We start from the raw sequence: 24691 nt of genomic DNA on the forward strand, positions 1-24691 counted from the left end.
AATTTTCCTGCGAGAGAACGAAAACAACCTCCATGTCCACTTCGACAATGAAGAGTTCGTCATGATGCTCGCCTACCTGGCCGATATATTCGGCCTACTCAACAAAATGAACCAGTCTTGGCAAGGCCATGATGTGACAGTCAGTGACGTTCAAGACAAGCTTGCTGGACTGTCTGCTCGAATGGGAGTCTGGCAGGCATGAATCGAGGCCGGATCCACAGCCTCGTTTCCTTTCTTGGACGAGCATCTGCAGACGCAGAGGATTGAACTTCCCATCGGCATCAAAGATTGCATCATTGGACATCTCGACATTCTCTCCGCTGAGTTCAAATCTTATTTCGACGATGCTCCATTGGATGTTCCATGGCACAGAGACCCATTCAACACCGAAATTGAACCTACTGAAGACGAAGCAGAGGAGCTCGCAGAGTTGAAGGTCTCAAAAGCAATGAAGCTGGCCTTCAGTAACAGAGAAGATCTCTCCAGCTTCTGGTTGTCTGTTCAGGATGCATATCCACTACTCAGCAAGAAGGCATCCGAAATGCACGTTCAATTCGCCACAATATACCTTTGCGAATCTGGATTTTCTGATCTGGCGACCATTAAAATGAAGTCCAGAAACCGTCTTGATGTTGGGAACGATATTCCCCTTGCTGTGTCCAAGATGGAGCCGGACATAAGAGGCCTCGTCACACGAGCCCAACAGCAAGTGTCTCATTGATTATATTGTTCAGCAAAAATGTTTACTTTGATTTATAATTTTAGTGACTGAATAAACAAAATAAAACAAAATCTGCATTTTTTTATATTGAAGGGCAGGGGGCCACGAGTGTTAGCCACTCGGTGAGGGGGGCCATGGGCTATCAAAGGTTGAGAAACGCTGCTCTAACCCAAGACAGTGAAAGACCATGGTACAGAGGCTATGGCACTACCCAAGACAAGAGAAAAATTATTTGATTTTAAAGTGTCATTCTAGAAGTTTATTTTAGGAAAAAATTCAATGTCTTAGCAGATCACCTAAGCAAGAAAGTCAAGTTTTCCCAATGAATGGTATCTACATACGTCAGTATATCTAGATATTTAGAATTGGTGGGGTCGCCCAAATTTAGATATGCTTGAAACGTCGCTGAACACAAGATAGATATTTTGTTCACCTTTTTTGATCTCTTATGAAAAGTAGATGCCCTGTTATAAGACTGGTCAAATCCTGGATCGTTATACATTTCCTTTGTGTGGCATTATTCATCAAGTGAAAGAAGTTCAAGATCTACAGAAGGCAAAATGACTTAATAGCCTCATTCTGACCATAAAGGGAGTAATGTAGTGCACAGTTCTATGATCTCTATTGTTAATGTCTCAGAAGGTGGCTGTACAAAACTGAATGCTCAGACAACTATTTTCAAAGGCAATAATTATTATTATTAGCTAAGCTACAACTGTAGTTAAAAAAGCAGGATGTTATAAGGCCTGTTCAACGTAAAATCATTCGCTATAAATTTGAACTTCTGAAGTTCCACCAATTCAACTGTCTTGATTAGGAAGATCATTCCACAATCTGGTCACAGCTATAATAAAACTCCTAGAATACTGTGTACTATTGAGCCTATGATAAAGAAGGCAAGACTTATAACTAACTGCATACTTAGTACAGTACTATATACAGGATGTAAAATCCAAATGCAAAGGATGATTAGAATTAAGAAAAATCTTATGCACCTTGCATAACGAACTAACTGAACAGTGCCAGAGATTGATATCAGGATCAGGAATTAATGAGGCTGCAAATTAAGATAAGAGTTAGCAGGTGAAGACTAGACAGGAAAACAATAGTCGAAACAAGGTTGAATGGAAGAATTGAAGCATTTTTTCAGAATAGATTGATCAATGAAAATCTTAAAAAGACTTTCTCATTAAACCAATTAATTTTTACAATTGAAAAAGAAACAGACAGAAAGTGTTTCTAAAAAGAAAATTTGCAATCAAGAATCAAGCTTAAGATTAAAGGAGCTGTATATAATTAAAGAATCATTATCAATGCCAAGATCTGGATGTTTAGGAGCCACTATCCTTGACCTACTAACAATCATACTTTGAGTTTTGTTAGTGTTCAGCTTCATTCCCTGTACTGTAATTTGCACTATATAATGATTTTAGCTAGACTTCTATTAAGGGATTCAGCAACCTCTGATCCTATATTTAGGAGATAGAATTGATACAAAGAAAATAGCATCATCTACATATCTGTTGCATTCTTAGAAAAGGGTTTTCACTGACCTTTACATCACCTTTTATAGGTTCTAAAAGACAGGCTACCATTATTTTTATATCAAGGACATTGCAATGTTTATATTTGATGTTGCCAATCTACGAATGTATCAGTGGCTAGAACTAGCTAGGATAATATTTTTAATTTTTTATGTACTGTATCCCTTTTTATAAAAACAAACATTCAATTTAAGCCCTTAAGGATATAGATCAATGCTTAATTCTGTACTAAAGCTTCTTAGATTGGATCTATCCATTTCAGGTATTATAGTGGGTGTAATGGCAGCTTTTAGTGTTGAAAAGTCTCCAGTAGTCAGGTCTATTTTGGGGAATGTGGATGTGGTTTCACAATATTTAACAGGTTCATCTTTTTAACCATAAGAAAGTTTTTCTCATAGATTTCACGTTTAAAACTTTTCCTGTTGACAGTGGCTTCAGCTAAACTCATAATAAATTTCAAGCATTATCTTTTATGTAAGCTTTGGGGGGCATAGGGGGATTTTGTCTTGCCCTTCAGACAAAAAAGTTATTTTAGTACTAAGTCTGGCACAATTTTTTTCACTTCTCCTCTTTGGAGATGTATGTGAATATTTCATTATAGAATAAATTTTCTTGTCTGGTAAAAGTCATTCAGTATTATTTGGACAAAACTGTGGGCATTAGAGGTAGCGTTCTTAATTTGTTCGGTGGGATTAGTTACAAATTATCCTCTGTCCAGGAATGCTTTGTCATTTCTTGTTAAATATGTGGTCACAAACTCAAAGAATTGGATCTAAATCTAATAAAAGCCATGAAGTTTAAGGTTCATATTAGAAGTATGCCTACATATCTTGGTTTTTGCAGAAATCTTTCTTTGGAAAACGTTTTAGCCGCAGCGTAATGCTATATCAAGTCTGTGTTTGCTTAACATTATCTTGGAAGAATCCTGGTTTACTTATTGAGATTGCTGGATTCTTGGTCCTGTAGTGTCTGTTGACGATGTGGTCTATTGACTTTTTCAAGTTTATTTTATTTATAATTTTTTTTTTTTTTGGAAAAATTCTAGTTTTACTTGCATGGTGTTGGGGTTATATACAGTAGATTGGTAATTAGAGATAAGATATCTTTTAAACGCAATCTTGAGCCTCATATTTCAAATAATAATAGAAAAACAATTTGGAGTCTTATATTCTGAACTGTATTTGGAGGTGGTTTGTTACTATTAATATAGTCCAAGTTGAGTCTAGAATTTTAATTATTTTCTAACATACTGTTTTAATTCTATAAAGGGTCTATTTCTTTCCTTCACTGTTATCCCACCTCCATCGGAGTGTGGGAGCCAGCAATATAAACATTAGGGGAGGTCCATAGAAATAAACATAATTTGTGATGTTAAGAACGGTAGGAAAGTTTCGACTTCGAGACTGAAATAACAAAAGCCTCTGGAACATCACTACCTGCCAGATTGTCTCATTTATTGAAAGGAAAGAAAATGGGGAGTTTTTTAAATGACTATAAACCAAGCTTCAAGAGAAGAGGCAATATGATCATCAGGTAAATATGATTTTTAAGTGGATAATTTTACAGGTTTGTAGCTTTAGAAAGTTTAAAGGAAGACTACCTCAAAGTCTAAGAAAAAAATAAGATTTATGTTATGGTCTTCCCAAAGGTTTTATTATTTTGCTACTTTTTAAAAGTTATAGAAATTTTGTTGTTTTATATTGCTTCAAATTTATTATTTCTCATAAACTTACCTTATCGTAGGCACATTTATTCCAGCCAAGAGGACCTAGGCCGAACCTCTCTGAGATAAGTGGGGGTGCTGATGAGATTCCAGAGGAATTCCGGCCTCCTGAATGGTTGACAGAGACTTTCCCTAAAAAGGCACCATATTTTCCTCAGATGGGAGATGAGCTTATCTACTTCATGCAAGGTCATATGCTTTACGTAGAAGCAGTTATGAATAGGAAATTGTATACTATTGACAAACGTAATTTGCCTTGGATGAGGACTGTTAATAAACTAAGGGTAAGTACTATTATTGATTGTTGTGCACAGATAGATTTTGGAGATGGAGTAGTAACTAGTAAATCCTCGCTCATCCCTTTTACAGCCATCCACAATCAAATCCCCCAGAATGTGTGTCAGGTCTCACATAAAAGGAGGTAAATGTGGATTGCTGTCTCAACATCCCTGCCTTGAGAATGGCCAATATTTCAAAGTCATGTTGTAAGCTATGAAAGTAGATAATAGTACAGACTTTGTTAGCTTTGACTCATAGGTAGTAGGTTGGCCAAGGCACCAGCCTCCCATTGAGATACTACCGCTAGAGAATTATTGGGTCATTTGACTGGCCAGATAGTACTACATTGGATCCCTCTCTCTCTCTGGTAAAGGCTCGTTTCATCTTTGCCGATACATACACAGAATAGTCTGGCCTATTCTTTACACATTATTCTCTTTCCTCATACACTTGACAACACTGCAATTACCAAATAATTCTTCTTCATCCAAAGGGTTATCTACGGCCCTGTAATTGTTCTGTGGCTACTTTCCTCTTGGTAAGGGTAGAAGAGAGACTTTAGCTATGGTAAGCAGCTCTTTTAGGACACTCTAAAATCAAACCATTGTTCTTTAGTCTTGGGTAGTTCCAAAACCTCTGTACCATGGTTTTCCACTGTCTTGAGTTAGAGATCCCTTGTAGATTGGAGGAACATTGCCTAGTTTCCATCCTTGTGGTGCCTTTCTTTTGTTGGCTGTCTTTCGGAACATTTTGTAAAAAGGGGGTGGTATCCCTTCTTCTAGTTCTATAATCTCTCTTGGATAAATATCCTCTGGACTTGGTGCCTTGGACTTACTGAGTCCTCTTATTTTCTTTTTGACATCATCCTTTGTAAAGGTGATTCTATTTAATGGTTGTGGACATTCATATATGATAGCTGGTTCGTGGCGGGTTGTAGATTCTTCTTCTTCTTCTTCTTCTTCTTCTTCTTCTTCTTCTTCTTCTTCTTCTTCTTCTTCTTCTTGAGTGAGACTGACTGACTGACTTACTTTAAGGATAACATTCCATTCAACTTGCCATTTTTTTTTCATTTAAGTAAGAATCTAAAAGATAGTCTTTAAAATGAAATGTCCTTGCCTCTGGAATTTTTTCTAATATTTTTTTTGTCCATGTATTAAAGATTTGAATTATAAAGATTTTTCAACTGTGATAAGGAGGCCAGACTGTACTTTCTTCAGATTTTTTGTGGGAAATTTTTTCAATAATTAAATGGTCATTATAAGTAATGAGTTGACTTTGATTTTTGTAATTTGAGTGTTACAGTTAGGGGACTTTTTATGTTACATGATTACTACAGTGCTAAAATATTAAAGGTAGGAGACTAGAATTGATCTGAATTTAAGAGGTTAAAGACCATTATTTAGCTTTCTGTTATCGTGTTGAGGTAGTTTTTGTATTGAACATTTTACCATGTTAAATCGTTCATTTACAGTGTTAGCGCAATACTTTGATTTTCTTCCTAGCTTTATCTTTTATTTCACTATTCTTACTTTGTTTTTTTTATTTATTTGTTTCAGGACCAAGAATATGTAAAAATTATAGGAGTTAAGTACGAGATAAAACCACCAAGGTTGTGCTGCCTTAAACTAGGTATTTTAGAAGCAGGAACGGGTAAGCTTACCTCAGATTCATTCACCATCAAATACCATGACATGCCTGATGTATTAGACTTCTTGATACTCAAGGCGACTTACGATGTTGCGGTCAACAGACATTGGAGAACGGGTAAGTTTTTAATGTGTGTTTTTTTTTTTATATATATATATATATATATATATATATATATATATATATATATATATATATATATATATATATATATATATATATATATATATATATATATATATATATATATATATATATATTTAATTTACTCAAGTATCTCCCCTGATATAATAAAGGTGGAAAATTTTTAGGTAAATTAATACATACTCTCCTGTATAGTATGATGTATCTGAGAATAGTTATCAGTCAACGAAAGAAAGAAAAATGCCATTTCATCCCTCATTTGTGAACATACAGGTAGATGACAATTAACCTGTCCACTTTTTGTTCTATCTCAACCTATTAAAGTTAAGGTCTTTATTTTCATCCTTCAGTTCACATTTCTCCTCAAAGAGGCCAGACTCAGCAAACAGTCTCACTTTTAAGAATAATAGGTTCTACAGTAAGAATGTAAGGTCTATCTGAGGGGATGCCGAGGAACATGGTTTTTAAAAGTTCATGATCAAATTGGTGACAATTTTTTGTGTTCAAGTACAGGTTGATAGAAGACCTGTAAGAGTTAAACAATAACCTTTAACCCTTTTACCCCCAATGCTATTTGGAACTTATCAACCCTTAACCCCCAGGCGTTTTTCTTTTTCAAGCATATTTTGCAATATTTTTTTTTTCTTTAGATTGCGCTGACAGCCTTAATTTTCGTCATAGAGAGGTCAGGTTGATCCCATTATTTTTGAAATGCTTGAAGTTTCTCATAAACTTATCAAAAAATGCAAATAGCAATTTTTTGCAAGGACGTACCGGTACGTCCATGGGGGTCAAGGGATGAGTTTTCTGAAACGTACCAGTACGTCAATTGTGGGTAGAAGGGTTAACAGCAGAGGACATAACCTTCTGAGGCTTCAATAAAAAAAAGGTATAACAAATAATGGGACTTACTGATTAAGGTTTCATTTGTAATATTAACTGACAACTAGGTCTACTTCCTTTGGTAAAGGTTGGAAGTTGGAACTGCATAGTGACATGCAAAATGCCTTTTTCTTTGCAGTTTTTTAGAGTAATTTTGATATTAGATTGAGACATTCAGATCGAAGGCATATGCTCAAATTGAGAAATCAGATCGAAGGCATATGCTCAAATTGAGACATCAGATCGAAGGCATATGCTCAAATTGAGACATCAGATCGAAGGCATATGCTCAAATTGAGACATTCAGATCGAAGGCATATGCTCAAATTGAGACATTCAGATTGAAGGCATATGCTCAAATAGAGTAATGCAGATGAACACTAAGGATATTATAGAACACTTTTAAAACTTGCATCACTCAGAGTTAAGGAATCAAATACTTTAGATCAGAAATCTCATGACAGGTTAAGAAATCGAATGATGTAGGTCAGAAACCTCATGATGAGGTAAGGGATCTAATACTGTTGGTCAGAAACCTCATGAGGAGTTATGGAATCTAATACTGTAGGTCGGAAACCTCGTGAGGAGTTATGGAATCTAATACTGTAGGTCGGAAACCTCATGACGAGTTAAGGAATATAATACTGTAGCCCAGAAACCTGATGACGAGTTAAGGAATCTAATACTGTAGCTCAGAAACCTCATCCAACTACAAGCCAATAAAGTATTGAAATGCAGTTGAACAGGAAACTCGCTACCCTCATCCCTATGTAATGCATAACAAACATTTTGTAAGCACTTTTTATCTTTGTGCAAAATTTTTGGTTACAGTCAAGCTTCCTATAATGCCAGGGTTAGGTAACCGGGATAGGCGTGTTAAGGAAATAATCATGTATAAATGTAGAACTAGGGTGAGTAACTCCTAACTTGAAAAGTCACTGCCTGTTACCTCGAGCGGATACCCGAGCAGATGATTAACACCGTAAAGACTGATTAATATTGTTTTTATTTGGTTCCTACCACAGTTTATAATCATAACTTTCCCAAGTCGTCATACCCTTACTGTACTGTATAACAAAAGTTATTCCTATCTAGTAATACTGTATGTACTTCAGTTTTAAATTTTAGGTGTATTTTAACAATCAAAGTATTTTGGGTGCTTTTATCAGATCACCTGATGCACATACGAATCAATAACAGAGTATTGTTTACACTATTTCTTAATTTTTTCAAAACATCTACTGCATACAGTATAGTTAATATAGTATTACATAAGCACCAATGTTTTAAAACCTATCCTAATTTTCATATACATTTATATCTCTCATTAGTTACAGTATGTCTCTCTCTCTCTCTCTCTCTCTCTCTCTCTCTCTCTCTCTCTCTCTCTCTCTCTCTCTCTCTCTCTCTCTCTCTCTCTCTCTCTCGAAATCTTTGTTTCTTTGCATAATGTATTTAATAATCACTGACGAAGTCACAGTAAATAATTTCCTAAGCTTTATAACCAAGCACCAGAGAGGTAAAAACTATAGAATATGCATCGGCAACATGAATGAAACTCCTGTTAACTTTATGCGATTCAACTTACAGTACAAGTAAATAAGATATGAGAGAAGTTTTTCAAATAAAACTATTGAAATTAGTATGCTAATTGGAAAATGATAGATCAAGTAATAATTGTGTATTTTAGGAAATATGAAATATCCTTTGATGGCATACCTTGATAATGAGGGAGTTATTTGATCCGAAAATTTAGGTCGACGACGGACTACACAGAGTTGATCAGCTGATTTGGAAAAGTATGATTGTAAATAGCAGAAAAGATTATGATTCGCCATGTTTTTATTTATAAATACGATACTAAAATGTGAATATTCAGAAAAGATTACGATTCGCCATGTTTTTTTTTATAAATACGATACTAAAATGTGAATATTCAGAAAAGATTACGATTCGCCATGTTTTGATTTCTAAATGCGATACTAAAATGTGAATATTCAGAAAAGATTACGATTCGCCATGTTTTGATTTCTAAATGCGATACTAAAATGTGAATATTCAGAAAAGATTACGATTCGCCATGTTTTGATTTATAAATACGATACTAAAATGTGAATATTCAGAAAAGATTACAATTCGCCATGTTTTGATTTATAAATACGATACTAAAATGTGAATATTCAGAAAAGATTACAATTCGCCATGTTTTTATTTATAAATACAATACTAAAATGTGAATATTCCATGCATTATTATTGGACCCTGTTTATTTCAAATATAGCTGTAATTTTTTACCACAGTAAATGGATATATAGTGTACAACGAGAGCTGGGACATGCTGGCTGGAGGGAGAGGGAAATGGTGCAAAGTACTCCCAGTGTAAAGGAACGTGGGCTATTCGAAATCATCGCGCAGCGTGAATTTTATTGAGATTATGAGAATTTTTATGTAATAGGTATTGCGTGTTCTTAGACGTGTAAAACTGAAGCAGCCAAGCAGGAGCTTGCATTATACAGTTGTAGGCTTGACTGTATATTTAATTTTATAATGTGAAAAAAGGTAACAGTAGATACCTTGCAGCCTTAGATAAACTAGGTAGATTAAATACCTTTGATAGCCATAGGAGTTCCTTGTCATCTGTATAAAACAGTATGAGAGAGAACTTGCAATGACTCCAAGGAATTTATACAATTAGCCTTTAAATCAGCCAATTGAAGTTCCAATGAGAGTTTGACGTAAGATGATAACACAAACAATTTGGTCACCTTTACACAAATTTGTTAATTGGTACTTTGCCTTTGAATCAGCCTATTGAAATGTTCATAAGATTCTAGTTACTGATTATTAGCATGGCATATTATATATAGGTTTAGTATGTGTAAACTCTCACTGTTTTGGGTGTAAAGAACTTGAATTCATATAGTTTGCTCATTTTATATTTTTTTGACAATGAAAGCTGTTGATATATCTTTACTCTTCATGAAGCAACAAAAGATAGAGGTCCTCAATTAATAAGGCCTTGAGGAATCTGGCATAAAAATAGTAATGGTAATCCAAAGGTCTGAGTTTATAAGACATTTAGTGTTTATGATGAATACTCATTATAACTGCTTTTTGCTCATGAATAAAGAATCCAGAGAAACAACAAAAGGGATGGTGAGCCCTGTGCAACATAAAAAACAAAGGTAGAAAATTATAACCATAGAGTTTAGTTAAGAGAACCTTATGCTAGATGATGAAGCGTGTCAATATGTAACGTGACAAAATATTACCCAAAGTTTATGAGAAGAGATTACCAAACATCGCTGAGATGTATAAAGCAGGTATGCATCACTTATATCAGTGACATTTATTTGAAATAAGTGGTTTGTATTGATGAAATTTAATGAACATTTTTATTCTTCAACATTTAGGATGAATTGTAAAAATAATAAAATGTATGATATGAAGATATCACCTTCCAAAGAAACTGAATGCAGAGTTAAAAACAAATATCAAGATTTGTAAAATACTGGTGTGATATGTTTCTAAAATTAATTCATTCTGTATTCATCGTAATTTTTGTTCTCAAAATATAGTGTAATACAATACTGTAATTGTTTAACAGGTGACAGATTCCGATGTATTATTGATGATGCATGGTGGTTTGGTACTGTGGAAAGGCAAGAACCTCACTTACCTGAGTTTCCAGACTCTATGTTCATGTGCTATCGTGTCCTTTGGGATAATGGTGAACAGGAGCGTCTAAGCCCTTGGGATATGGAAATTATAGATGAAGAAAGTAAGTTAACAGTTTGTTTTATTTTTAAGTGTTTTGAAGAAATTTGAATGCTTAGGATGCAAAAGGTTAATTATGATTTTAATATTTTTTTCATGAATTGAATATTTGCATTTAATCATTGATATTTTGTCTTTAAATCATTCAGAATATTTATTTTACTTGGGCTATACAGTACTACCCAGTGTGTTTGGTGATAATATATTGGCTTGCAAAATAAATTTGTATATTTTGTTCTATTCCAAGGTAAGTATTATTTATAATTAATATCAATCATCAGAGTGAAATTTTATTGGTAGTATGTTGATTTCAGTACCATTAAACTTTTTAGTGTTATCCTTTTTTATTTTGTACTTAATACAGTCAGGATACTAAGGTAGCAGGTTGGCCAGGGCACCAACCTCCCGTTGAGATACTACTGCTAGAGAGTTATGGGGTCCTTTGATTGGCCAGACAGTACTACATTGGATCCTTCTTTCTGGTTACAGTTCACTTTCCCTTTGCCTGCGCATACACCGAATAGTCTGGCATATTCTTTACAGATTCTCCTCTGTCCTCATACACCTGACAACACTGTGATTATCAAACAATTCTTCTTTGCCCAAAGGGCTGCTTTCTCTTGGTAAAGGTAGAAGAGACTCTTTAGCTATAGTCAGCAGCTCTTCTAGGAGAAGGACACTCCAAAATCAAACCATTGTTCTCTAGTCTTGGGTAGTGCCATAACCTGTGTACCATGGTCTTCCACTGTCTTAGGTTAGAAATCTCTTGCTTCAGGGTACGCTCGGGCACAGTATTCTATCTTATTTCTCTTCCTCTGGTTTTGTTAAAGTTTTTATAGTTTATTTAAGAAATATTTATTTCAATGCTGTTACTGTTCATAAGATATTTTATTTTTCTTTGTTTCCTTTCCTTACTGGGGTATTTTCCCTTTTGGAGCCCCTGGGCTAATAGCATTTTGCTTTTCCAACTAGGGTTGTAGCCTAGGAAGTAATAATAATATTAATCATTGTGTTCTTTAGTGGCGTACCTTACATTTCCTTTTGATTTGTTATTGTTGCTTCTATTATTATAATTATTACTACAACCCTAGTTGGAAAAGCAGGATACTGTAAGCTCAATGACACCAACAGGGAAAAATAGCCCAGTGTGGAAAGGAAGTAAGCCGCAAGAGAAGCAATGAACAATTATGATAGAATATTTTAAGAACTGTAACAACATTAGAATGAATCTTTCATATATAAACTAAAAAAAAAAAAAAAAAAAAAAAAAAAAAAGAAAAAGAAAAAAAAAAAAACAAAAAGCAGAGAAATAAAATAGAATAGGGTGCCCTAGTGTACCTGTACTCTTAAGCAAGAGAATTCTTCCCCAAGACAGAACACCACGGTGACATTACCCAAGACTAGAGAACAATGGTTTGATTTGTTAGTGTACTTGATATTATCATTACACAAGCCCATTATGCAACCTTAGTTGGAAATCAGAATGCTGCAAGCTCAAAGGACCGAACAAGGACAATAGCCCATTAGGGAGAAATAAAAGATATACTTCCTCAGAATATAAATAAGTAAGGAAAATGTATAAGATAAATAAGGAATAAACTATCACTGTCACAAGGTTTGAACTTTAAAGATTTAATTACAAAAGAAATATTATTACAGAACTTGGTTGCAATACTAATAAAACCTCTAGAATGATGTGTGATATTGAAGCTCTCGTAAGAAATGGTAAGACTCAGAATTAACATTATATCTTGTTTGATATACTGTAGTGGATAGTATAGTTTAGTAAGATTTGAATGTCAAGGATAATCAGAATTATGAAAAACAATTATACAGCATTTGTTTTCAGCTAATTGAATGATGGTGCACTGATACCAACATAAGGATATTATAAATTTAATAAACTATAAAATTTAAGAAAAAGAACACTTTTCAAAAGTGAGTTTTTAATCAAGAATGACGTATAAATTTAGTTGCGTACAATGGAAGAAAGTTATGATGAACTACATGAAAATGTTTGAAATAGAGGAATCAATACAATTTCACATGAGCACTCCATTGTCTGCAGAGGGGAGCTTTGTTGTGACGTCCCTGGACGTGTCCTTACCCCTCTGCCACAGACATGTCTCACACATGTTATTAACCCTGGATAGGTACGGTCCTCGGACACCCCTTTAAGGGTATACTCGGACGCGAACGACCCCGACGCCAAAAAAAATTCTTGAAAAATCAGTTTTTGCAGTAACCTCCTTTTTTCTTTTGCCAAAAAAAACTTCAATGAATGCTTAAAACAACTGTAAAGATAAATACTACTCATCTGCAGAAAAACTATTTATTATAAATATTTTAAAAAAATTAAGTAGAAAAAAAAAGACCTGACATAAAAATTCATAAAAAAAAAGTTTATACATATATACACAAATCCTTTTAGGAATTGATTCTTGAATGTTTAGGACACATCTTGATGTATTTTGGATGAAGTCAGACCCATGGAGGTGAAGATCTGAAATGAGAAAAAAAGGGTAACTTTTTTTGGCCAAAAAAAATTGTCCAAATTTCATGAATTTTTTTGGGTACCCAAATGAAATAGGAAGTGGCTAATTTTTTTAGGGAATAAACATATGTTATCCTAAAATAGAAATATGTAAAAAAATCTTCATTATTTTGTAAATTACATTTATATCAGGGGCCATATCTAAAGGTAATTTTTTGAGTACTTAGAAATTTCGTAAAAAAATACATATATTTAATATATAATATGATATTTATGCAGGTAAAAATATACCAAAATATCACAAATTCTATAGGGAACAAGAATATATATAGATAGGGCAGCTTACGCTTCGGATATGTCCACAAAATGGCCGCCAACCACACTGACTCACACTCCCTAATCTGCCACTTGAAATGTAGGAAGGGTATGTCAATTTCAAGGTGTTATTTACTAATCTAATTATTATTGGATATGCATAAAAATTGTATGGTGGGTTGCTGGATAATTGTCGATTATTTTACGACTATAAAATTAAAATTCTGACCCAAAAAATTTTTTTTGAAGGGAAATAAAATCGAAAAAAAAAATGTAAAACAATATTTTAGCTAAAAAAATTTGATGATATTCAATCAAAAAAAAAGTAAACAAAATTTTCCGACAAATAAACATCTAGAGGAATCATTACTCTGTGATAGTTCCTTAGTACGTAGTAATTTTGAAAGAATTGGGAAAAAACGAAAAAATGGCAATCACCGGAAAATCGAACACATACCTATATATACGCCATATCTGGCTAAAAAAAAGATAGGCATGGGTAGCCAGATCATCTAGAAACACTTTCCAACACTATAAAAATATAAGTTTTGCGACACTACTTGCCAATTCCTTACGGTAACATGACTAAGCAAAAAAATGCAAAACAAATAAAAAGGGGCACTCGTGGAAAAATGGTCATTCTAATATACGGCATTTCAGAAAAAAAAAATTTCAGCCACGTGCTAGGCAAACCATCAAGGCATATTTTCCGACAAATAAACATATAAATGAAATATTACTCTGTGATAGTTCCTTAGTACGTAGTAATTTTGAAAGAAATGGGAAAAAACGAAAAAATGGCAATCACAGGAAAATCGAACACATACTTATATATACGCCATATCTGGCTAAAAAAAAAAAATAGGCATGGGTAGCCAGATCATCTAGAAACACTTTCCAACACTATAAAAATATAAGTTTTGCGACACTACTTGACAATTCCTTACGGTAACATGACTAAGCAAAAAAATGCAAAACAAATAAAAAGGGGCACTCGCGGAAAAATGCCCAACATTCTAATATACGGCATCTCAGATAAAAAAAAAGACATGCACGTGTTAGCCCAACCATCAAGGCACACTTTCTAACACATAAACATGAAAAAAAAATCAATAATATACGGCAATTCCTTACTACGTAGTAAATTTTTACAAATATTGAAAAAAAAACAGAAATTGGCAACCGCAGTTAAATACCCAATATACCAAATAACTACGTCGTATCTGACAAAAACAAAATCACGCATGGGTAGCCAGATCATCTAGACACACTTTCCAACATTAAAAAAGCAAAAGTTTTACGACACTATTTCGCAATATCTTACGGAAAAATTACTTGGCAAAAAAATTTTAAAAAATTAAAAAGGGACACTCGCGGTAAAATGCCCGACATTCTAATATACGACATCTCAGATAAAAAAAAAGACATGCACGTGTTAGCCCAACCATCAAGGCACACTTTCTAACACATAAACATGAAAAAAAAATGAATAATATACGGCAATTCCTTACTACGTAGTAATTTTTACAAATATTGAAAAAAAAACAGAAATTGGTAACCGCAGTTAAATACCCAATATACCAATAACTACGTCGTATCTGACAAAAACAAAGTCATGCATGGGTAGCCAGATCAACTAGACACACTTTCCAACACTAAACAAGCAAAAGTTTTACGACACTATTTGGCAATATCTTACGGAAAAATGACTTGGCAAAAAAATGAAAAAAAATGAAAAAGGGGCACTCGCGGTAAAATGGTCCTCGTGGTGATGAACGACATTTTAACTAAAAAAAAAAAACATGCACATGGTAGCCAAACAATCCACCAAGACTTTCCACAACTGATAACCTATACAAGTTGCACCATTCTACGACAATTTCATAATACGTAATAACTTTGATAATTATGCAAACTACCTCAGAAGGGTAAACTCGGACGCGAACGACCCCGACGCGTCTCAGAAATCGGGGAAGGAGTACAGCTACAGCAATGCACATCTGGACACTACTAGAGCGTGTAGGGGAGACACCTCCTGCAGGTCGATCACCCACAAATTCAGTCACAGGGGTGAGTCACGTGAGAAAAACCTGTTTTTTTTTTACGCTCGGGGTCGCAAACGACCCACCGTACCTATCCAGGGTTAAGAGATGGTTTACAGCCAGGAAACATTAGACCTCAGTGAAGGAAAAGCATGGTCACTACCTTTCACCGGCTTTGGCCATGTCTGGGCATTCTTCCTCTTCTGAGAAGCTCCCTGCCATTAAGAAGAAAAAGAAGTTTTCTTTGAGACAAAAGATGGAAGACCTGAAGGAGTCTCGAGTCTCGTCCGCCCAGTTCAAAAGTGCCAAAGCCTTCCCCCCCTGAGAGGCATGCAGATAAGAGGTTCTAGGGCATCTGCTCTTTCCCCAAATGCCAAATCTTTTCCGAATTGGCTTGAGCGCTACATGTCAGAATGATAATATACGCATTAGTCCGTCACCTGCCCAGGTATGTTTTTTGGACTCCCTGTTGATTCCTTCACCACGAGCAGGAACATCTAGACAAAAATGATCACTCAGTACTATCCCCCAAAACCTTACCGAACCACAACAGTGCTCCTGGCCAATCAATGAACCCCCTCCTCCATGCACTAGAGTGAAGAAATCAGTTAGTCCTACGTGTTTGCCTATGACATCTGGAGGATATTCTACCCCTCCAAAAGCTGAGAAGGTTTTGTATAGAGGCTACGAGCATGGTCACCAAAACGTCGGAGGTCTCTTGACAGATAACGATCGTCGTCACAGACACAATCAAATAATGACTCGCAATACCACGAGTGTCTTAACGATCACTATCGCTGGCAAGATTGTCTCCTTAGGCACGATCGACGAGAATAAGATCTCATGATTTTCCATGTGCATGGTCACCTCATGCGTCATGTGTTACATGTGCTCCCTGTGCAAAATCATCTCTACGTGCACAATCGGTCTAACGCACTTGAGAGAGTTTTCGCCAAACACTGAAAAGCACAGCATAAGCCCATCTCTAAAAGTCGTCCAACGGAACGGCTAAGGCTGATCTTTGGAACTAGACAGGACAGTCTTGCAACACCCCTAGTCCGTAGTCGCAGAGAAGGCTCGTCTAAATGCAACTCTCCTTAGCATCCATTGCAGGAAAAAAAGAAACTGTTGACACACAGAAAGAGTTCTCAACACACTCCAGAGCAGAGAGAGTCTTCCTCTCATAGAGAAAATTAAAGTCACAACTCTTCCTTCAAGTGGGATACATTCTGTACAGTGAGATCGTTAAATTTCTTGCTTTCGTTACCCTTTGGAGACCATAACACTCAGTGTCTCCTCGATCTCAGAGGTTGAGAGAGCCTCCACCAAGTTTATCAAGGGCTGGATGATGGAAATTTATTGACACTTTGGCCCCCACGAGGTTCCAGTCCCACCCTTGAGTTTCCCTGAATGATACTTGCACAGGACACACTTGTCATTGTGAATTGGCAGGTCACCAAATCCAAGAGTTACTACAGTAATCATTCTGCCAAGCTCCTGTTTCTAGCCCTTTCACCTCTTTTGATTGATCCAACAACAATGGCACTGACCAGGTACCTGAGCAGATAGACTGAAGTATGAAGGCACTTCATTCTCGGCCGCTAAGGCCAGCCTGCAAAACACTTGATGGATTGACCATTAGTCCCGAGCAGTAGCATACTTCGATTCATATTGGAACCTATCTGACCCCAAGCCCAAGAAGTTCTGACCATGTTCTGTCAGGAGCTAAGGCAGTTATGTATCTAGCACACCAGTCACCCAACCACTGAGCCAACTGGGAGGCAAAGAGGAGAAACGTAGTAGCAGCACGCTTCGAGTTAGGCGAGACAAGAATTGGCTCTGTCAGGAACATCTTGACATTCTTCCCTTGGAAGGATATCGAGAACACAATCGACAAGTTTCATGTCTCCCTTCCAGATCAACTGCTCGTCAAACTTCTTCCTCTCAGCCCAGTAATCCAGTGCAGAAGTAGCAGACAGAGAAGCCCAAATCACGGTCTGCTGCTCCTGGATCCTCCTCCATGACTAAAGGTGGGGAACACACTCCACCCTTACGCCGCTAACCCGACCGTGCAAGGAAGGTTAATAAAGGATGGGGAGGAGTCGGTGGTAGATGAGATCGGCAAAACCCCTCTCCAGCTGCCGGGAGTGGTGGGATGCATGTCAACCCATTGAGTAATGTGGCAGGGACATGGTACAGAAAAATGGATGGTAAAAGTCCTTCGAGGCCTTCTTTCATCAGCTCTTATCTGTCCCTCCCTCACACTCGGATCATGTCCCTGACGTACCCTCTGGAATCGCTAAATCTCTCATCCTAGCAAATGAAATGAAAGCAGTGACATGGAAAAATGCACTAGAAGTCATCTGAGACAGGTCTCCTGACTTCTACTGCTGTCAATTTTTAGTGGGGACGATGGAAACCTGTCATCAATCTCTAATCTGAACACATTTGTTCTACAAACTCCATTCAAGGTGGAGACTATAAGTGCAGTTTGTGCAGCCATCATGAAGGACAAATTCATACTCTCTGTGCATCTTGAGGAAGCATATTCCACCGCCATAGGTGCTGCTGTTCACAGGTGCATCTAGGGAGGGGTAGGGAGCACAGCTGAGGAACCAGGTCACCTCAGGAATGTGATTTGAAGACAAAAGGAGCCTCCACGTCAATCAAATGGAAATATGAGTAGCACTTCTAGCTCTGCAATCATTCCAACAGGTTTTGATAGGGAGCTCAGTAGCATTGATGCACAACATTACTGTAGTAGCATACAGTATATCAACAAGCATGGAGGGACAGTATTCCAACTCCTCTACAAATTGACCAGCAGGCACACACTTTAGTGTGCAACCAACATCGCAGTTGCTGTCAGTGAAGTACATTAAGGATCACCAAGGGTAGACTTTTTTTACAACTCAGCTGAACAAGCCTGTGTTTCATTCATCAGACCCATCAGCCCCAATGAAAGAAGTCCTCCAATACCCCTGGGACAACTTGGACACTTATGCCTTTCCACCATTTTGCTCAAAAAAAATAATCAACTGCTTATTGGTGACTTCAAACATCAGGTTAATAATGGTTGCTCTAAGTAGCCATGTGTCGAATGGGTTCTGAACTTGCCAATACTCTTTGTCGAGGTACTGGTAGACCTATCCCAATAGCCCAACCTTCTCCATCAGGCTCATTGGCTGAGGTTCCACAACTTGGTGGCCTCCCTATCACTTCACAGGTAGACTGTCAAGCATCTCCTCCAAGTGAAAGGCTTTTTGTGATGCACTGCACTTGAGATGTTTGGATATCTCCACAAATATTCTTCTGCTATCTACCAAGAAAGTGGGCTATATTCTGCGAATGGTCTCGTAGACAGAATACTTCTCCGGTTGGAGCCTCTGCAATCAATTGCTGATTTCCATGTCTGTCTTTGCCCAGAAAAGCTCCTTGGTAAAAGGCTATCTCCTTGCCTCCCGCTGGCCAGTGGAGGGGAGTATCACCGTGGCTAATTTCAGCTGTCGCTGATATGTATCTCCATATAAAAGAGCCTCAGGTTTGTATGGTTAGGAAAAAATATTTCCAAATTTCTCATCTACCTTCATATCCTGGAGTAAAAGTAATACAATTTATGGTGCTCAAAAGTATCTGCCTCTTACATATTTATTACTATATATAAACATAAACAGTTATGGAAATATCCTTTGGTGAATGATCATTTGTGTACTGTAAAGCTTAGGTACTTTCCTCTATCCTATTTGTATGTTAATTGTTCCTAAAAATCTTGAGAAATTTTTACCTTTTTTTCAAGTGAATATCTTATTTTCCTATTTGTATTAGTTGTCTCCCCCTTTCTCCTACTACTGTATAATTTTTGTTCCGTAAATGGTAACCTCTTATTTGTCTAGGAGTGCTCTATCAATTTTTTCCTTTAGTCTGCTATAACTTGAGGCTACCATGATATTTATGACAGTGATTTTTAAAATTATTTCATTCTAATTGTTCCTTACTTCTATTGTTTATTTATTTCTCTATTTCCTTTCCTCATGGCTATTTTATTTGTTGGAGTCCTTGGGCTTAGCATCTTTCTTTTCCAACTAGGGTTGTAGCCTTGCTAGTAATAATAATGATAATTTATTTTGGCAATTCCTTTCTCTACCCATAGGTGCTGATGTGGTCGAACGAGGTGGAAGTCTTGCTGTGAAACAAGATGAATTGGAAGACTTATTATACACACCATGTGATGAAGAGTGGGCTGGTCGCAATCCTGATTTGGAGTGTGACCGTATTTCGTACGGCCTTTCAAAAATAATGAGTTTGGCCATTGCCGAACCATTTCTTGTTCCTGTTGATCTGAACGATTATCCAATGTACGCTTTGATTATTGACTATCCAATGGACCTGACAACTATAAAGGTATTTTATTCTTATGTAGATTATAAAGAAATTTCTACATGACCTAGTTTTAGATATGTTAGTGTGGGACATGTTTTTAACCCTTTGGAAATTTCCAACCCTTAACCCCCAGGGGGTTATTTTTTTCCCAACACATTTTGCAGTATATTTTTTAAAAATTGCTCTAACAGCCTTAATTTTTGTCATAGAGAGGTCGGGTTGGTCTCATTCTCTTGGAAAATGACTGAATTTTCTCAAAAAATTATCAAAAATATGAAAAAATAAATTTTTATAGCATTTTTTTTGCAAGGACGTACCGGTACGTCCATGGGGGTAAAGGGATGTGTTTTGTGAAACGTACCAGTACGTCCTTTGGGGGCAAAAGGGTTAAGATTAGGACTTGTAAGGTACTTACTCAGTGTATACCTGGAAAACTAGATGTGATTGAAATTAATATATCTCTGGTTCATCAAATTATAGCCTTGTTTGGAATAACAACAACCAGCATTATCAGCAAGCAGGTGAAAAAATACCTTTTTTGACAGGGGTTTGCTACAGTTGAGAATATTTACCAAAGATTAAATGCAAGAAACAAGAACCCCAGATTAGCACCACCTCAGAACTGTGCCAAAACAGAAAATCAGGTTTAATAAGCAGACATTTAATGCTTAGGTGATAACTCCAGTAAATAGCATCAATTAAAGGTGTTATGACATCAACAGAATTTTTTTTTTCCCTTCAAAGAAAGCTCTTTAAAGGTATCACAAGAGAACATGAATTATCTTCAAATATTCTCTAAAAATATTTTCCTTATAGAAATTAAACAATACAGTTAAACCAAAATTAAATTGTCTGTTACATCTTTATGTTAATGACTCTGTCAAAGTCGACCATTTTTGTTTGCTCAGATGGAGTTACTGTAATATCTTAGGCCAGATTTTGAAGCCCTTTACCTTTACTAGTACTAAATCCTGTATTCCAACAGATGATACCTTCTAACTCAAAGGATTCTTTTTATTACCAGGACAAATTTCTTTTCATATCTAGTTTTTCCAATGAGAATTCCTTTTTGTCCATTTTATTTTTTGTCTTAAATTGCTTAGAAATTATTTGAAAAAAATTATTTTAATTAAAAAGATGTGGAATTATGGTGCATTAGATTTTTTATGCTGTTACTTATTTTGTATATTTAGAATAATGTCATTGCTTTTCAGAGTAGATTAGATAATCGGTTTTACCGGAGAATTAATGCTGTGCAGTTTGACGTTCGCTATTTAGCTACAAATACTGAGAAATTTAATCAGAAGGGCAGCAACATAGTACGACAAGCCAGAATTGTAACTGAACTCTCTCTGGAACTCATCAAGTAAGTTAAATTCATTGAATTACAGTAGATTCTTCTTAATTTTTTATGTACAATAAACCTGTTGAAACTGCATAGTGAAGAAGAAAATGATTGATTTGGTATTAAATTCTGTTTGTAATACACTCAGAAATTTTTTTGCCGTTATAGTAGTTGAACAGTAGATTCCAGGTTTTTTAATGCCTAGATGAATCAAGAGCTATATCTTATGCATATATTCCTTATTAGTTCTTGCCTTTTCATTTAACCCATACCCTAAAATTTGTGTTCCTTCAGTGTACAAACTTTTTGTCTTACATTTACAACCATAGTCGGTTTGAAGTTGGTGATCATATACATATTTGAAAGAAAATATCATCCTTGTACCATGAAAAGTCAGAGTTTGGTCTCCCTCCTAAAACTATATCGACTCTAATGCTTCTGTGCTTTTTAGGCTAAAGTTTTAGTCAACTGAATAAACAGTTATTTTTTTTACTGTTTCTTATGATTCTGCAAATTATTGTCGCTTGTAGTGTCAATGCCCCTCTTATAACCATTTTCTTTGGTCAAATTTTTTACAAAATTTTCAACTTCCTGGGCAATATATTGATAATTGTAGTTGGATCAAATAGTTTTTCTCTTGTGCTTGGGGTAGAAAGAGGAAAATGCATATTTATAATGTTATATGTTATCAATTTTTATTTTTATACTTATATTTAAGTACACTACATTATTGCACTAGACTGGGTGTATGCTTCTGGTGCGCTTAATTGTGTCTTTGTTCTCTATCAGTATCGATGGGCAAAAGCGTTATTGCGTTGAAATTATTAAAAAAAACGTACTCTTAAGCCCAGTACAGACTATGATTCATGTATCAGCCTCTTTGTGCAGTAGTGGTGTTGAAGAAAATGACTAGCGGCCAAACTGTAATGAAACACTGTTCACTTGTTTTCTTATGCTACCTGCCTAGTTGCAATTCAGCTTTCATTGAGTGGGAATGCTTGTCGATGATTACTCTACGAGACTACTGTTATTATTTTTTAAATTACTATTTTGTTCCAACACGGAGTACTTACCTCGAACTACTTTCTTAGGAGTATCTGGGATCTCCTCGCATCCGACCACAATTTTGTGTAGTTTACCCTACTCCCATTTTCTATGCGGGGTAATCTCTGGCGGTGTGATACGCGCTCAGAGACGACCCAGGGTCAGAGAGCATGCTTGCTCAAGTCTCGATCTGCAGTAAGTTTTTGGTCGCGTCGACGTTAACATCACGACACTCTCTCTTAACCCAGTGCGGCCCTTTTGTGTCTCACACGGTCCCCACGTGGTCCCTTTGTGTGCTTCCCTATCCTTTCCCTCTGTGTTCCTGTGTCTCGCGGTGTCTTACTAGTGCGTTATGGAGCATCCCCGTTGTTGCCCAGGGCCTGTGCCCGGCAAATCGTGTGGCGCTTTCCTCTCTTAAGCCCGAAGTTGACCCGCACTCCTTGTGTTCTTGTGTAGGGGCAGTGTGTGTTCCCCTACAGCCACGTGTCCAGAGTGCGAGTCCTGGAATGAGGTGCAGTCGGTGCGATACGGCACCAAGCAGAAGAAGGCCTCTCGACGTTCTCCTAGGAGGCCCAACGTCTCTTCGCCTCTCGCTTCGCCCGGCGTTCCGTCGGACAGTCTCTCTGCCGTCTTACCCTACCCAGTGTAGGGGTCGAGGTAAGTCTGTTGCGGGGAAGCGGCCTGTGGTCCTTCCCCAGGAGTCTGATTTACCTGACAGTGGGATTGTGTCTTCGGTCCAGGCAAGTGGGGGGCCTGAGGGAGGGGCGGGTGTGTGTTCGGGGGACGGAGCCCTGGTGAAAGCAGGTCCCGTCTCGTCGGACGATTCGATGTGGGGTAAAACTGCTGCAGTCTCTTCTCCCGCCTCTGGGCAGGTTTTTCAGGTGCGTCAGCACCCGAGGGAGCCGCCGAGAAGGAGGACTCGCCGCCGTCAGACACCCTCATGTGGGCGCCTCCGAAGACGCCCTTCAGATCTCCCCTGAGGATGGAAGAGGAGTTTGAGACCTGGTTCCCCAGCCAGGAGCTCCCCCGCTCCCCTCCAACGCCTTCAGCTACATTCCCGGCCGTCTTCCTAGAGCCTTCGTCGCCGACCGAACACCATGTAGAACCACCAGCAACGCGGCGCGATTCAGGCCCTTCAGCAAGGTCCTACAGGTCTTCTGGCTCCTCGGTCGAGGCCTACTCCTACTCATCGGAAGACGGAGCCCCGAGGGACCATAGGAGACGGATAGATAGGTCCCGCAGGAGGCGATCTCGCTCTTGTTCCCATTCAAGATTCTGCCACGTGAGTAGGCGTTCTAGATCCTCCAGGAGAAAGTTGAGGAGAAGCGTTTTGCCGGAGGAAGAATGGGTGCGGGTCTCCATCCCCCGTAGCCAACTCCTGGGGGCTACAGCAGTCCCGGACACCTCGGTGTATCCAAGATAGAGCAACAATTGAACCCAGATGACACTACAGATCAAGAACTCAAGAAAATTTTATTTCAAAATGCCCGAGACTAACATGATGGACCAAAGGAAGAGCTTTGAAATTGGACTTGAATATTGGAAACAATTGCTAGTTTTTGATTTGTACTGCCACTGTTTTCACTTGTTTTGTCATGATAATTGACATTCTTGCTCAGTGTCTGTGATTCTGAATTCATCTCGTAAGTCAAGATATAGGTAGTGAAATAGCCAGGGCATCAACCACCCATTGAGATACTACTGCTAGAGTGTTATTGAATCCTTTGACTGGACAGACAGTACTACATTGGATCCCTTTCTCTGGTTATGGCTCATTTTCCTTTGCCTACACATACACCGAATAGTCGGGCCTAACACCTGACAACACTAAGATTACCAAACAATTTTTCTTTGCTCAAGGGGTTAACTACTTCACTGTAATTGTTCAGTGGCTCTACTTTCCTCTTGGTAAGGATAGAGGAGACTCATAAGCTATGGTAAGCAGCTATTCTAGGAGAACCACGTTCTAAAATTGAACCATTATTCTCTAGTCTTGGGTAGTGCCATAGCCTGTGTACTATGGTTTTCCAGTCTTGAGGTAGAGTTTTCTTGCTTGAGGTACACTCGGGCACACTATCCTATCCTATTTCTCTTATGGGTTTTTGAAGTTTTTATAGTTTATGTATGAAGGATTTATTTTAATGTTGTTACGGGTCTTAAAACATTTTATTTTTATTGTTCATTACTTCTCTTGTTTATTTGTTTCCTTATTTCCTTTCCTCACTGGGCTATTTTCCTTGTTGGAGCTGTAGAGCTTAGGGCATCCTGTTTTTCTATGGTTGTAGCTTGGCTAGTAATAGTGTAATAATAATTACTGTATTGATTTTGTTCATTTTCATCCCTGTTCACTGTTG

At 37.2% G+C, this 24691-nt stretch overlaps 1 protein-coding gene across 3 annotated transcripts in view; it reads left to right on the forward strand.

The window, feature by feature from the left end:
- Positions 1 to 24691, forward strand: part of BRWD3 (bromodomain and WD repeat-containing protein) — a 128523-nt gene that overhangs the window by 75554 nt on the left and 28278 nt on the right. For 2 of the 3 annotated variants that reach the window (XM_068364453.1, XM_068364456.1), the window contains exons 17-21: positions 4009 to 4272; positions 5824 to 6031; positions 10548 to 10721; positions 19719 to 19969; positions 21163 to 21314. In XM_068364453.1, coding sequence (XP_068220554.1) covers positions 4009 to 4272; positions 5824 to 6031; positions 10548 to 10721; positions 19719 to 19969; positions 21163 to 21314 — 1049 coding nt within the window. The remainder of the gene's footprint in view (positions 1 to 4008; positions 4273 to 5823; positions 6032 to 10547; positions 10722 to 19718; positions 19970 to 21162; positions 21315 to 24691) is intronic. The other variant, XM_068364455.1, reaches the window with a different exon arrangement.

Source organism: Palaemon carinicauda, chromosome 41 (assembly GCF_036898095.1).
Source record: "Palaemon carinicauda isolate YSFRI2023 chromosome 41, ASM3689809v2, whole genome shotgun sequence".
Lineage (NCBI taxonomy): Eukaryota > Metazoa > Arthropoda > Malacostraca > Decapoda > Palaemonidae > Palaemon > Palaemon carinicauda.